This window comes from Microtus oregoni, unplaced genomic scaffold (assembly GCF_018167655.1).
Source record: "Microtus oregoni isolate MIOR12 unplaced genomic scaffold, Mior012 000005F_ref0000423, whole genome shotgun sequence".
NCBI classification, from domain to species: domain Eukaryota; kingdom Metazoa; phylum Chordata; class Mammalia; order Rodentia; family Cricetidae; genus Microtus; species Microtus oregoni.
The window spans coordinates 46,314,348-46,329,630 of NW_024543064.1; the positions used below are offsets into that span (position 1 = coordinate 46,314,348).

The following is a 15,283-nucleotide window of genomic DNA, read 5'->3' on the forward strand; positions in this document are numbered from 1 at the left end:
AGACAGTCACTTTTCATTTATATGCAGCAGAAGTAAAAAGGGTAGAAGAGGAAGAGAAGGAAAACTAGGAGGGAGAAGAGGCAGGGGGGAGAAGAAAAATCAGGAGAAGGGAGAAAGAGGAAGAGGAAGAAGCCATCTTCCCAAAGCTGCCTTCTACCTGCTACACACAATGGAAGTCAGTCAGGCTCTGCTGACAACGTGCGCTGTTGCTGAATGCACTCAAACTATCGCCTTGTACTTCTTACTTCTCATACTTCTATCAAAATAGATGAGTTCAAATTCAGTACTTCTAAATAAATGCCTGGTTTTCTTTTCGTGAAAAACCTAATTGTTTTAAAGCACGCCCCCCAGCGCTCTATGCTTTTACTCGAAGCCATGTATTTTTCATTCCGCGTTCGAGCTTCTATTTAAACACACCTCTTTGTCATATGCCGATAAATATTAAAATAACAGGAAAAATCTGCCAGACTTATTGAAGCTGATAATAAGAACAAAACACGGGATGTGTGCCTCCTCCCTCTTCTTCTGACTGTGGTTAGCCGTTGGGAAGATTTTGAAACCAGTAATTATGTAATAATTGGTACCACCACAGTCTCTTCCCAAAGAAAACCCAAGATTGTTGTAGTTTGCCACAAAGACAGACAAAAACAAATTGCCTTAAGTATATTGTCACTTCTTTGCTCCATTGTTTCAAAAGCATTTAAGAAAGCTTCAGTTGCCAAGCTGGAGCCAATGCGCCAATAATCATAAAACATCTTTCAAATAGTGTTTTGGCTAATGAGTTCATTTATAGAACCGTAAGCACCCTATACCCTTCTGCTATGTGTCTGTATTTATTACAAGAGAAAGAAAATGCACTCTAAATACCCAAATTGGTGTCGGAAACACATTGGCAGAATTGGCAAACAAAACCAGCAAGGATGCCTCGTGCGTAGGCCAATAAGATGAAACATCGGGCTGTTCCAAACAGCTCCTTTGATCTCCCAGTATCCAGCTCAGCCACACACTAAGACCCTGCTCTGTTTCTTTTTATACCTAACGGAAGTGGCCCATCAGCCCGCTGAGGTTTTGAAGTCTGTGGGCAGAACACTGTTTACCGCTTTCTCGCTCATATCACAGGGCTCTGGGGTATACTCACCTGCCTTCATGGCTTTCTTTCATTTTTTTTCCTTTTTGTTCTCCATCTTTTTTCTTCTAAAGGTGTTTAAAGTGTATACCCACAAATACTTCAGAAGTCAATGAGCAAATGGAATCCACTGCCTTTGTTCCTTCGTTCAGAAGTTCGTCATTTGTAACACTCCCGAGATACTTAGGGCCATTGTAATAGTGGAGAGAGCATAACATCCAAAGGGGAAGAATCTGAATGTGTGTGTGGGGGGGGGGGGGGGAGACTAGCGCTGGTAGATGCCAGGTGACCACGGTGAGAACATCTTAGTTTTCTATGGGGTTTAGCTGCACTTCCCTGCTATATGAATGAGGCAGGCTCAAGGGAGCAGAACTCGTGGACTGCCAAGAGGTCACCCAAGTAGTTGCATGTGATATGACAAACACATGTTCTGTGTTGTCCCCTTCCCAATAAGCCTTCCTCTTAGCAGATTTCAAGACGGGCTGATGCACAGTATTGAAAGATGAGAAGAACCAAGCTGGGTGACCTCCAAGAGAAACACTTCGTGACCGGAAAAGAACCTTTGTTTTCCCACCTGGTTGGGATGTGGAGCAAGCTGTAGCTCTAGCTGATGCAAGGTGGTGGTGGGGGGAACCATTAACGAGCCTTGGGGATCTTGAGCTAATGTGGGCACCCTGTGGGGGAGTGTTTGAGGTTAGCACTCCTAGAGTTCACTGAGGTCAGCAAGCTGAGGTCAAGTTGTACTCTTGACATAGGCCTGCCTCCTTCTCTCCCAGAAACAGCAGGACCGCACATTTAATTGTGAAGGCCTAGGCATACAGGGAGCACTTTGTCTCGAAGTAATTTTAGTTTGGCTTCACTTAGGGTGAAGGCCCAATGCATCTTTGAAAAAAAAAAAGTCACCAAGAGACACACTGCTGAGGGTTAGAGTGTGCCTATGAATGCTGTTATTCAAATAACAAGTCTGAATAGGAAACACAGTTATTGCTTTGGAAGAAGGAGATGGGTCTCCTGGCATTGGCTTACCTTGCAGGCTGACTCTGGAGACTGGAGCCTGACTAGCAGCTGGCGACCTCCTGTGGAAAAGCAGAAGGAGAGGCTGAGTATGCACTGAAGAGCCCTCGCCCCTTCCATGATCCCTGACCCCTGGGGAGATTTGCAGGGTATAATGAGTAACCCAGTGACATAAGGCTATCTCCGGAAGGCAGGCTCCTGGAACACTGGTAGGTGATTGCAGTTCTCTCACATCCAGATGGCCTGGAATTTCCCTCAGCGCAGCATCAGGATGCGGCAACTTGCCAGGAAGGACATTGTTTACCTCAGATCCCTCGCCAGCCCCTCCATTTCAGGTTTTCTGTCAGGAGAGTCTCTCAGCAAAGGAGCCGCTGAGGCCTCACTCCAGATGCCAGCATGAATCCCCGTTAAGGACAGAAAGTCACAGCCAGAGAAACCCTTGGCGATTTATCAGTTCAAAACCCGCATTCTTTTCAGCTCAGGAAACTGAGATGTTTGAGAGGACAAGTCATTTGCCAAATGCCACACACGGCACTTGGCCACAGTGATCAGGGTTTCTTAATAGAGACACTGGCTTTCCTGGAGGAAAGAGGGTTCCATTCTCCATAAAATCCTTACAGCAAGAGGCAAATGAAACAAGCAAACACACATTCCGTTGCTAGTGCAACTTCTCCTATCTGTATGTATGGTATATCTGTGTGCAAAGATGAGTGTGTGTGTGTGTGTGTGTGTGTGTGTGCGCGCGCATGCAGGAGTGGGTGAGGGCTAGAGGATGAAGTTAAATTATTTTCCTCAAATATTTCTCCATCGAGAAGAGGATGGAGCAGTGACCTCCCACTTCAGAGTATAGCAGAGTAACCTGCAAGGCACATTAGAATTCTTTGCTTCAGGTTGCTTCTGGTCTTCTGATTTATTAGACCTAAAGCAGCCCTGCCCCTTGGGTCCCATGAAGTGACCTGCAGTCAAAACCCGCTTCTGAATCCCATGTACTATCCTACAGTTGAACCTGCCCCTTGGGTCCCATGCAGTGGTCTGCAGTCAACCCTGCCTCTGGGGTCCCATGCAGTGGTCTGCAGTGGACAGATGCATCTGCGTTTCTGACAGGCTGCGTTTCCCAGAGGCTGCTGGCACTGATGGTCTCACAAAGAAGCCCCCTCAAAAGCCCTGATAGCAAGAGTCTACCCCACTGAGGAGCAACAGGATGTTGCTGATCAAGGGGAGGCCAGTAGTTCTGGGTGCAACTCTCCTGACATTAGTGAAGGTATCCTAAAGGGAGACACCTAAAGAAACATCCCTTTGGTTATCAGATGTACTGAGACAATGGACCTTAAGAAACTGGAAGTTTTCCCAGAGGTCTCATGCTGGAAGAGAGAAATGGCTGACCCAACGAGGGAGTGAGCTTGTCTCTCTGAAGAGATCCGCACAGTGCCAAGAACTGGTCAGACCACCTAACAAGACAGAACCAGAGCTCAGATGATGATGGTGGACCAATAATGGGCAGGACCACAGCTTGATCAGAACTTGTTAGTTATGGGCACCTCTTGCCCTCTATTTAAATCTAATATTCCTGTCAGGAGCCTGAAGATAGACTCGTGTAGGTATTAGGGAGGAGGATGTGCATGAACTGCTTTGTTTCTCTTGCTAGTGTTGTGACACTGAATAAATCTCCCTTTTCTGCTTCTTACTCTCATTTGACTCTTGAATTGGTGTGCTATGAATGGGCAGCATGCCTACTCACCCTGGGCCCAGGCATTGATGCTCACAAGCTCTGATAACACAAATGAACCTCAGACCCATTTGGGGAGGTGATTAAGAAATACTTATCCCACCCAAGAAGAGTCCATTTCTATTTGTCCTAGGGATCTGCAGCTTAAAGTCCTCTTTGCATTCCCATGCAGGGGAAAGGTCTGAGGAAGAAGTCAAATTCTAAGTGATGGAGAAAGGCGTGCAAGGCTGTTGCTGAGGAAGACCCTGCCTATTGGTCAGCCCCGGCAGTGACAACACATTCCCCTGGGGATAGACCTTTTATGCAGCTCTCTCTATATAACTTCAAGTTCATGGACAGAGTCCACAGCTGCCATCAACAACAGATCCACAGGGTGATCCTGAGTCAAGTTCTCTTTGGTATCTAATCTCCATCTGTGACTGGGTGGGAAGTCCTCATGCCATGATTGCTGGATGCTATGCTTGTCCCTTCTTAGTTCTTCTACCGGAAGTGTTATCATTTGTCTTTAGGGACCAGGAGATGAAGATAAACACTACAAGACACATGATGCTTTCTAACTGGGAGGCCAGGATTCAAAGCCGGCTGGTTCTGAACTGGAAGTGCCAGCCCCTTTCTCTATCTCATTTCCTGAACACCCCTGTACTACTACCAAGGGCTGTTTTGGTTTGGTTTGGTTTGGTTGTTTTGTTTGTCCATGACATTGAATGGTCAATTCCAAACTCCTCAGCCCGCCCTGCAAAGCTTTTCGTGGCCCTTCCTTATCATAGTTCTCTAGATTATCACTAGACCCTTCCTCGGTCTGACAGTTCATCTCAGACCACAGGCTGGCTGTGTGTTCTCTCAAGTTTCATACTTCTCCCTTGTCGAACTCCAAAATTGCAATTAAAATAGGAACTGTCTAATTAGGGTTTGATATACAACTCCCTACATCAAAGGTAAATTTTATGTAGGCAAGGGAAGGCTTGTTCACTGCTGGGTCCTAGGATGGTACCCAAGTCTTTATATGCTAACTAGTCAGTAACGTTTATCGTATGGAATGCTGGATGAACAGATGAATAAAAATTGATGTACATTTTGCTCAGGTCAAGGTCAGTCCCTTCTTTTGCTTTGACCTCATTCTGTTCCTTTCTTATGAATGCTCAGGCCATTCTTCTGTTGGAGAAACTCTGCCCATACTAAACATCACCTACCTTTGAAGATTACAAATCTCCTTCAAAAGGAAATTTTATTCCCAATTCAAAATGGTCCCTCCTCTAGTCACTCACGATGCCATGGTGCCATTCTTCTTCTTCGTGTGGCAATTCATAACTTATCTCCACCACTGACCCCACAACCTGCTCACAGTAGGATCCAGTTTGACCTCTCCCTCTTTTTTTATTCTTCTGTAGGACCCATCAACTTTCTGGCGAGGAGTAGGAATTCCCGAACTCCTGGTGGACTATTGATGGAACCAGTCATTGGTAAGGAAGTATTATGAAGAAGATACCAACACACTCTCTGGATGTGTTAGCGTGTATCTATTAATATGTAGTCTTGACCCTTGGGCTGCCCACTACGCATGCTCTGTCACATTGCTCTGACTTTGTAGACATCTGACTGGGCAGCTAACTCGTTTGTGTAACTTGGGATTGTGCTCAGGCAGTCCTGCCCATACTCTGGTGTGAGTGGCCCTCACCCATGCCATGGAGTTTCCAACATTTTATCATCATACTGCAATGCAACCCCCATCTTCCCATCTCTCTCTTCAGCACAGTGTAAGGCAGGTAAGGAAAGACCGAGTCTCACTCCTAGTTGCAGCCCTGCGGTCTGGCATGGCATTTGAGTGATGCCCATTTCACTGCCTGACCACTGGGTTCACCGAACATTGAATCACGCGTATCTTCCCAAGTTCTCTGGGAGGCTTTTGTGAAAGAAGACCGTGAACCAGGTCTTCTTAAATGTCAGAAACATCTTTCTGAGTAGCATGGTTACTCATATCATCCATTTTTTTCTCCACTATTTCTCTGAATTTACACATTATGTAAATTCTTTTGTCTTGGAAGTTACTTTGTGAAGAAAGTATGGCCTTTACTTAAGGTTGCTACTTCAGATAAGCTTCCCTGTGTAGGTGCAAGGGGCCGGGTTTATTCAGTGTATCACTTCTTGATAAGTGGTCCAAGAAGGAGGTTAAGCACACTTTAATGACTGGATGCCTCCCAGAAGCCACATTATTGTTGGTAAGACATGATCCTGGCAGCCAGAAACTAGTGAGCTCAAGGGGGGAAACAAAGGCTATGTGCTGCCTGGTTTCCCGCCGTCTCTAACTCAGGAAAGAATGGGAGGAAGTTCCTTACCTGGCTGCTGAAGATGTTGCTAGGCGTGGGGAAGGTGGTGTGGCCACAGCAGTTAATGCTTTTCAGCCTCAATTGTGTGGTAGAGAGAGAAAACTGAGCCGCAATAGAAGCCAGGAATCTTAATCCCAGTCCTGACTCTGGCACCTTCCACGTATGTCGGCCCTGGCAACTCACCCGACCTCACTTTCTTTCTTACTTGAGGAGAGCAGGCAGTAACTTCTATTTCTGATGATTTACAATGTGTGAGGTCCTGTGTGAGGGGCTCCCATACATTTCCTCACTTACTCGGAGGAAATTTGGCTAGGTATTTTCCATATCTGAGTGTTCAAGATTTTATGATTCTCAGCTAATTTAAGTCCCATGCCAAAATATATAAAGCTCTGAAAGACTTTCCGGATATACACTAAAGAAGATGGTTATTATATTTTTTTCAGAGAACGCGTACATTGTGATCCAACTCTGCCTTTGAAGAACTGTGAACGCAAAGATGACGCAATTCTCTGATCGTCACGTGTGTCCCTGATTGCTGACGGAAGATGAAAGCGGCCATCTTGGCTACTGAGTGGTGAGGACACTCAGTGACACGGCTGGTCTTTTGGAAGCCATCAAGGGCTTCAGGGAAATGTTTCTGAATTGCACAACCCCAAATGGAAAGCTGCAGCCTTCAAAATTAACTCCTGGGACAACGGAAGTGTAGGGTTTAATTTGCAGCCAAGAAACACAGGTCTGATCCCTCGTTTCATTAAGGTGCAAGGAAACCTCCTCAGCAGAAACTTTAAGATTTTCACCCTTTGGGTGGCAGAGCTCAGGCAGACAATGGACTGCTTTATACAGAGCAAAGAGCCAAAAGATAAAAGAAACCGTAACTTAAGAGAAGTATAGTTCTATGTGGGAGTTCCTTTTCACATAATAAACCACACTAGCCAGATGTCTCATGAAAACCACTCCAAGGACATAATTACTGCTTAAATGCTACATTCAAGACAGGGAGTGGCACCCTGGAACCCACGTTAAATATCCCAGAAAGCAGCTTCTAAATTCCATGGATCTTACAGCTTCAATTGTTAGCGTAAGCTAAGGCATGTGGGTGGGATAGGAGATGCTCTTGTTAGGCCATGTGCATCCCTGGTAGACAATCTTCTCTTCACTTCCTGCTCTTTGTTGGTGGGTACTGACTACCTAGCAATAGAGTGGAGCGGATCAATGGACCCGCAGCTCTCCAGCCTCCTGCTACTCCATTGGTGGCTTAAATCGGACACAGAGGTGCCCTCAGCTCCCATGGGGAAAGTTCTCGAGGATCTGCCTTTCCTTATATTTTGGTCCTTTGATGTTGATTATAACGAGATACTTTAAATGATCAAGCGTGGATAGGAGTTCACACCAAGAAAGGAGGATTGCCATGAGTTTGAGACCAGCCTGAGTCACGTAGCAGGGTGGTGAATTCCAGGTCAGCCAGGGTCGTAGAAGAACAACCCATCTCAAAATTAAACCATCAAGATCATTAAGCCTCAAGATAAATAGCAAGATGAACTCTATAAATTACAGATGTGAGTCTTCGGGGTCAGCGAATGCAGATGACTAACTCCTGGAGACACACTCCCACATTGTCTCGGACAAAGTGACACAGTGGATCACTATTGGAGAGGTGGTCCTCAGTCTGAGAATGATAATGGCTCTAGGACCATTCTGTCTATGACATTTAGGGTCTCACGATACTTGCTCCCGGGAACTGTGTGTGATCCGGAACATCCAGGGCTATCTGAAGACCCAGTTCTTGAGAAAGTGTCATCAGTGTATCCATCAGCAGGGCTAGGCTGTCTCCAAAACTACCCACACTCATGCTAACAAACCGCACTGAGAACGCTGTGTGTACCTGCTCCTTGGATCTGTGTAGCATATTGGTTTGGTTCCAGGCATCTGTACTCATCTTCCTCCCTGTCTCCACCTGTAACGTTCTGACTCTGTGCTTCCTTTGGAAAGAGATTGGCTTAGTTAATGTTTGCTCTTAGCCTCTTTGATCATCCTGTTTCAGAAGCTGTTCCTACATAACTGTTCAAGCCATCCAGGGTTTCTTTCTGCACCCGGAGGCCTTACTGGTGTCCTGAATAAGAGGATCACAGCAGTGAGAGTTGGGATATTGGGTTCAAGGACAACAGATGCTCACTAGAAGCTGTGCAGGTGGTCACATTCAGGCCGTTTTAATCTCACCCAGCCTTGATTCCTTATCCATAAAGTGGAAGTAACTATCTCTGTCACAACTGTTGCTTGTGGAGAGCATTGCTGAGATAAGAGATATAAAAATTCCCCTAGGTTCCATAAGACTAGTTTTCAATTATAATAGTTCACAGTTACCATACCATATGTCACTTTGAGTGCTTTATGAATATTAATTCATTTAATCCTCATAATAATCTTACTTTAAAGTTTAGAAAACTGAAACCCAAAGAAGATAATTACCTTGCCCAAGCGTATGATTTCCAAGCAGTAGAACTATGCGATGTCAACACATGTAGTTCCAGAAACCAATTATACGGAGAACAGTATGCAAGAGTAAGGAAATTTCTAAACTTGGCAGGAATTTTCTAAATCATTAGCGATCTATCGCGTAATAGTTCTCTATTCAGAAACACGCATTCACACACATACACATGAGAGATTCATGAGGAGACATAAAATATGTGCTAGACATTCTACCACAGTCTGGTGAGGGACAAAACCCCATAAAGACAGTGTGATAGGTTATGAGCATGCTGTCAGGTCAGATGGAGACCACTCATCATAAAAGAAGTCAGAGTTTGGTCACGCAGACACTGGCAGGGAGGAGACAGCTCAGGCAGAGAGAGTCCGTGATCAGGGTGGAGAGGGGTAGACAGAAAACTGCCAGACCTCGGTTGTTGAACGTAAGCCTGGGTGGCTGGAGACATGATCTGACTGCTCACTGATTAATCACCCCCCACTTCCTGTTAGAACGTAAGCTGTGAAAGGGCAGGGACCTTGTCTGTGTGGACCACTATGAGGTCATCAGTGCTTAGCATAAAATGAATGGCCAGGACGTATTTGTGTAATTACGGACGTGCAGGAATGGCTGACTAGTGTGGATGAAATAAATACTGGTGGGGTGGATTAATAAATGAATAAACAGGAAGAAAAATCTCCAAACCACGTTCTTTGGGTTCTGTGTATTGTCTGCGTGTCTGAGTGTTGAAGATTTGCGATTTGCTCTCTGTTTATGTTTTTGATTCTGGAATATCTTCATTTACATGGTGAGAATTCTCGGGGATGAGAATCAAGGCTGAATAGAAAGCTGGTGTGTTTCATATGCGCTTTCCACAAATGACTTGACGGGAATCATACACAGTAGGTTCTAATTAAGCTAGATACAACCTGTCACCCGAGGTCAGATGTGGATCTTTTCATTCTTGACATCATATCAGGGCTCAAAGAGTCGGAATTTTAGATTAGGTATGTGCCCCTCTTACTTGCTCTAAATACAATACAACTGACTTTCCATCCCGTTAACTTACTGGACTGTGAGGCATCTCAGACACAAAGCACAAGCATCTATACTTGCTCGTAAAGAGTGGTCCACTGCAGTGCCCAGGCAAGAGAATGATACAGTCACACAAACAGCGTGGAAGAAAACACACTCTGGCGGGAGCACACAAAAGAATTGGTGAGAGACCGTGATGCTCCCATACTCTAGGAGTAGGTAACTTGCTCTCAAAAGGATGCGTAAATGCTAACTACAGGACCGTGAGAGGAAAGCGATTGTTTAAACTAGCCTTTGCCGTCTCTGTGTATCATCTGCATTATCAGACTCCGGATGAAGCCAAGCAAATGACGGATAGCTTCATGAAGACTTTGGATATAAATATTGACTACGACTGAAAAACCTAGAGAGGCAAGCCTTAGAGCCAAAGTTTCTTCCTTTTTCTTTTCTTTTTCTTTTTTTTTTTCCAGGTAGGGTTTCTCTATGTAGCTTTGGAGCCTGTCCTGGAACTAGCTCTTGTAGACCAGGCCGCCCTCGAACTCACAGAGATCCGCCTGCCTCTGCCTCCTGAGTGCTGGGATTAAAGGCGTGCGCCACCACTGCCCGATTTAGATCCAAAGTTTCTTTAACCTACAGTGAGTGCATTCATAAGCTAGTGACTTGGTTCCTGAGGACTCAAGTTTTCTGTCTATAAAACAGGCTGAGTGAGTGGGCTTGCGGCCCTCTCCTAACTCCTCCCAAGATCATGGACTCTATCACCCTCTGAGGCTATGTTAGTCTTTGAAACACAAGTGAACCTCATGGCCCTTAAACTTTCTATTTTCAAATGCCTTGTGTATGGAAGTTTAACGTGTAGGGCTGATTTCTAGGCAGTGTTTGTGCTCAGTGTTCGTCAGTGTTTGGGGCTTCTGTTGGAGGGAACTGTAATTTGGCTTACTTGTTAGGAGCTCCATGGAGGTTCGTCAGCAGAGTGAAGTTGTTTCTTACACTTCGCAAGCTGGCGAGAACCTGCAAGGACAAGGTTTCCAAACGGGTTAGGGTCAAAGGACTGCATTTAAAAAAACCACACAGGCGACAGGGTGGGGACGAGCATGATACGTACATACCTGGGCAAACGGAGTGACAATCAGGTCGTCGCCGTGCCTGGTGAACACAGAAAAAGAGGCAGAGCAGATGAATTTCAATAATGACACACGAGTCACGCACAAGTTCATCACTGTCAGCAACCCACCTGTTCCAGTAACCCTTCTGCGTGGGAGGACGGCGGGAGCTGTGAACTCCAAAGAAAAACAGCGCCCAGCTCATGATTGCTGGCTTTGCGGTGTCTCCATCTAAAAGCTTTGGCAAGAGAGCATGTGTCCTCGGGGCATAGAGTCCCATTAAACGGCAGGCCCAGAGTCCTATAATTCAAACTGACTTGTGGATTTGAGTCGCCAGAGCCAGGAAACTCAAAGGGAGGGCTGCCTGCCCATAGGCACAGTGTGCATTGGAAAAAAATGGTACAACAGTCTGGATAAAGGGTAACACTGGATTTCCTGGCTTTTGTTCATTTGAACCGCAGCTTTAATACCATTTAAACACAGATTTCTGTCTGGGAATCCCATTACTTTTTGTTTTTAATATACTCTTATTTTTTTTCCTCTTAAAGTACCCAAGGAAAAAATTTTTAATGGGAATGTGCAGACTGAGCCTACTACAGCCGTAACAGCGACACTCATTTGGTCCCACCGAGCTAAATACGCTCTGTCTCCTGCTTCATCAGTCCTTGCCAGGTACCAGTGAAAACTGGGTTTGCAGCAATGTACTTTCCTGGCTTTGGCATCTGCTTTCGTAATCGGCTAACAACTGCCTTCAGCAAGTGCTCGGCTGAAGGTTTGAGAAACCGCATTGGCCACCATCACGAAATTAGGTTAATTTGCTGGCACCCTATGAATCAGCAACAGGGAAGCTGATGGCAACAAGCTCCCCTCCCTGTCTGGCCTACCCCTTCTGTCCTCCATCTTCACGCCAAACATGGTGCTTCATCCACGATCATGTGAGGGTACCCCATAATAAGGAAGCACCTGCCTGGTTCCAAGCACCATGTGAAGGCAGGTTTCAAAGCTGCAGACACATGCATCAGTAGCTACTCTTCTCTGACACCTTGTCCTTAGCTAGGCATTCTCTGAGATTTCTTGGAGGCCCAGTTTGGACAGTGAGAAGAAAATGAAGACGAGCTGAGAAGTCGTGCGATGGGTCTCTGTGTACATTAGCTCAGTTAACACTGGCAATGCAGCGGGAGGCCGGCACGTTCCGGATGATAACACGCCAACAGCTGCAAACTAGCACCCGGCTGGCAAATGGAAGATCTGAGCCTCTCTGCTCCCCTCCGCCTGTGTTTTAAACACGATAGTTTCTATTCTATACTCGCTACATAGTTGACAAATCAAATTATGCAGAAACCACAAGCTCTCGAGTCAAAACATAGTAAGGGAGACCAAAAATATTTTTGAAGCTACAATACATATAAACAAAGAAAGAGAAATACAAATAAAGGATACTGGATGGGACCCAAAAGAGAAATGAACTATGGGTTAGTGGAAGTAAGGAGGGCTTGGCTGAGTCAGGAGTGTTTGAGATGAACTTCTAGGGACATAGCCTGAAAGAAGGCAGAAGAGATACCTAGGACAGAAACGGTAGTAGCGGAGGATCTAATATGGGAAAACAGTGAGTGAGCTCCCTGGTGTCTGTTAGAGCACATCCACTATGGCGTATGGAGAGAGTAAGGTTAGAAGGTCCCATGCACCTGAGCTATGGCGCACACTGCCTGCTATATTGACAATTTCCTCAATTGACAGGAAGAGACGAGCCGAGGAGGGCTGTCAGGGACGTGGGAGGTGAGACAGACAGACTGGAAGAGGATTGCAAGAAGCAAAATACTGAGGGTGCTGAGGACGGCATGGCAGGGAGAGCCCCATGAGGAACGGCAAGAAGGTTCCGATCAATGAGAAAGAGCAGACACAGCCAAGAAAGGAGCAGGACATGACACACCGAAGAGACGCCGGGGATCCTGTCAGAATTCAGTACTGACTTGCATAACGAAAGAATATTTTCATTTTTTTTTTTAAAAAAAATGAGCATCTGAGAAAATAGTCATGAGCAGAAACCAGAAATGTACGGAGGAGTTGGGAGTAGTCATGATACCCATGGAAGTTTTGGGGTGCATTTTGAATGCAAGGTGCTCAGACACACCTAGGTGGCGCTATGGACCAGGGAGGTGGTGTGTCAGAGTTAGGCTTCCCCAAGGCAACAGGGATAGTTACAGCGGGGGAGGGGGAGGGAGGGGGTGGGTATGGCTTCACGCCTAGTAGTATATGTAGCTGAGGCAGCCACAGGAGAAGCTCAGGGCTTTCAGATAGGAGCTAAAAGGAGCCAGAAACGGTTGCTACAAATGGTGCCTGGTGGTTTGCACCCAACTGCCTGTGTTTTCATACGGCAAGTGTCCGGATGGGTGAAAGACCTTGCTGTCTGTTTCAATTTTTGAGATGAAACTGACGTGGTTCAAAACATACCAAGGCTGATTGAGAGCACAGGAAATTGATTTTGAGTCAAGCAGATCGTCTATGTCTCCCGAGTTTCTGGAGTTTAAATATCTGATGGCAATCAAACGATTTAGGAAGACAAAACACCACCACGCATAGATCTGATGTTGACAAAATGATCTGGAGAAGGAGTAAAACTATACAAACTAACGATCACAGAGAGGAAGGCCACCATGGCCCAATGTCAACAGGACTTGCTCAGTGGACTTTTGAAGTTGGGACATCAGGATATTCAGAAACAGGAGTGGATTGGAGGATTGCCTGTACTGGCTCCCTAAGAGCATCTGAGCAACTAACTTAATGTCGTAGGTCAGATCATAGCTGGTAGGGAAGTGAACAGATTTAGAACAAGAATCAGGGAAGAAACCCAGTAAAATGAAACAAAACCTTCCCAGATTGCAGAACTATTTAAAAATCATAACTATGCTATTTTACAAATTAAGAATAAGCAGAGATTACAGTATCAAAATATGTGACTATGGATTCTTATTTAATTTTTAATTTCCCAGATTAGAGAAAGGCAGTGTGCCTTCTCTGTAAAAAGGTGAAATACTCAGAACCGTTACACAAGCACCCTCTAGTGACAGAATCGGAGCATTACAATCTTTTAGTCTAAGCATGACTCCTCCAAGCTCAGAACAGCTTCTTGCTATTGGGTCTTGGAATTAAGAGTGTAGTCAGATCTTAACCACAAAACAGCTTTCCTTTTAGAAATCAAAATTACTGCTTCTCACCACTAGACTCTGGGCTTTATTAATTTACTTCGTGGTTGTTGTTTTTCACTATATGTGAAATTGTCTTTTGCTGGGCTGTAGTTGATTTCCACAGATTAGAACTGTGGTTGCTGAGAACACACATCCTGCCCCTGGCCGGCGTTGTCTTGTTTCCCAGACAGTTTATTAAACCGATGAGAGTTAGACAAGCCGTGTCTCTTCTCTGCAAATGGGGGTTCTGAAAGAAATGAGGTATCTTTCTTGGCAGATAAAAGCATTCTATTTATCTAGCCATAGGCATCAGTAATGGGTTCTTTATTATTGAAAATAATAAATGTTATTTATTAAATATAAATATAAATAAATGTTGTCTGTCTATCTTCTGGCTGGTAACAACCTCTTTAAGATACACTTCCTTTAAGCCTGTCCCTACTACAGTCTAGAGGACTTCACTTTCTACTGTACAGTAGTTTACAGAATGCTTTCGTGGACATAGCTGGGGTACTGGAAGGAAGTACCCAGTTGACAGGGAACGATGCTGTCATCTACCATGTTGGTCAGGCAGGAAACTCCCCCCCCCCCCCCCCCCGCTTCATTCTACCACCACCCACGAAGATCTGTCAGTCCTAATCCACAAATATTTCTTACTGGTCAGCCAAGCCCTCTCTGTTGTAGGTCCCCTTCCTTGATGTTACATACAGGCGAGGCCTAAGCTGCCCCCTTATTGACTCTTCAGCTCACCCCTTCTCCTGAGCTCATTTCAAACCCAGACACATCCTGATGTGAAGTCCTGCAGCTTCCCACTGCCTGGCTGCAGCAGGCAGAATAACCCCTAGGCCTTGCACAACGAGGGTGAAACCCTGTTGCTTCACCGGCCTCAGCTCTCCACAGTCCTTCTTAGAGCTAAGAGCTGGTCGGTCACGGCCTTTTTCCTGTGCACGCCCTCCGGTCCTCCTATCCATCCTCCAGCTCAGCTAGCTGGACCTCCTCCCGTAGACCACTCACCCCGCCTGGCCAGGACTTCCAGAGTCTGTACAAGGCTCTCTAGTTTTGCCTTTATTTCTGAATGTATTAAAGCTGCTAACTGACTTATTCATCGCTTAGATTTTTGAAGGCACAGAAACTTCCTTAATGTTTCCAGGTAAGTAAAGATTCACTGAAAGAAAGATTGAACAGGGTGCATATTGATAGTTAGGAAGGCAGGAAAACCAGGGATGAATATCCTTATTTGGGGCCTCGTGTGGTTTGCATCCTGGATCTTTGCACTGGCTCGCCATCTGGACTCCTTGGGTTCAAGCCT

The 15,283-nt window shown here is 45.5% G+C and overlaps 1 protein-coding gene across 5 annotated transcripts in view; it reads right to left on the bottom strand.

Annotated features, from left to right (window-relative positions):
* Positions 1–15,283, bottom strand: part of Pde4b (phosphodiesterase 4B) — a 524,499-nt gene that overhangs the window by 101,848 nt on the left and 407,368 nt on the right. For all 5 annotated transcript variants that reach the window (XM_041651414.1, XM_041651416.1, XM_041651415.1 and 2 more), the window contains 3 exons: positions 10,796–10,832; positions 10,627–10,697; positions 2,153–2,202 (listed from right to left, as the gene is read on the bottom strand). In XM_041651414.1, coding sequence (XP_041507348.1) covers positions 2,153–2,202; positions 10,627–10,697; positions 10,796–10,832 — 158 coding nt within the window. The remainder of the gene's footprint in view (positions 1–2,152; positions 2,203–10,626; positions 10,698–10,795; positions 10,833–15,283) is intronic.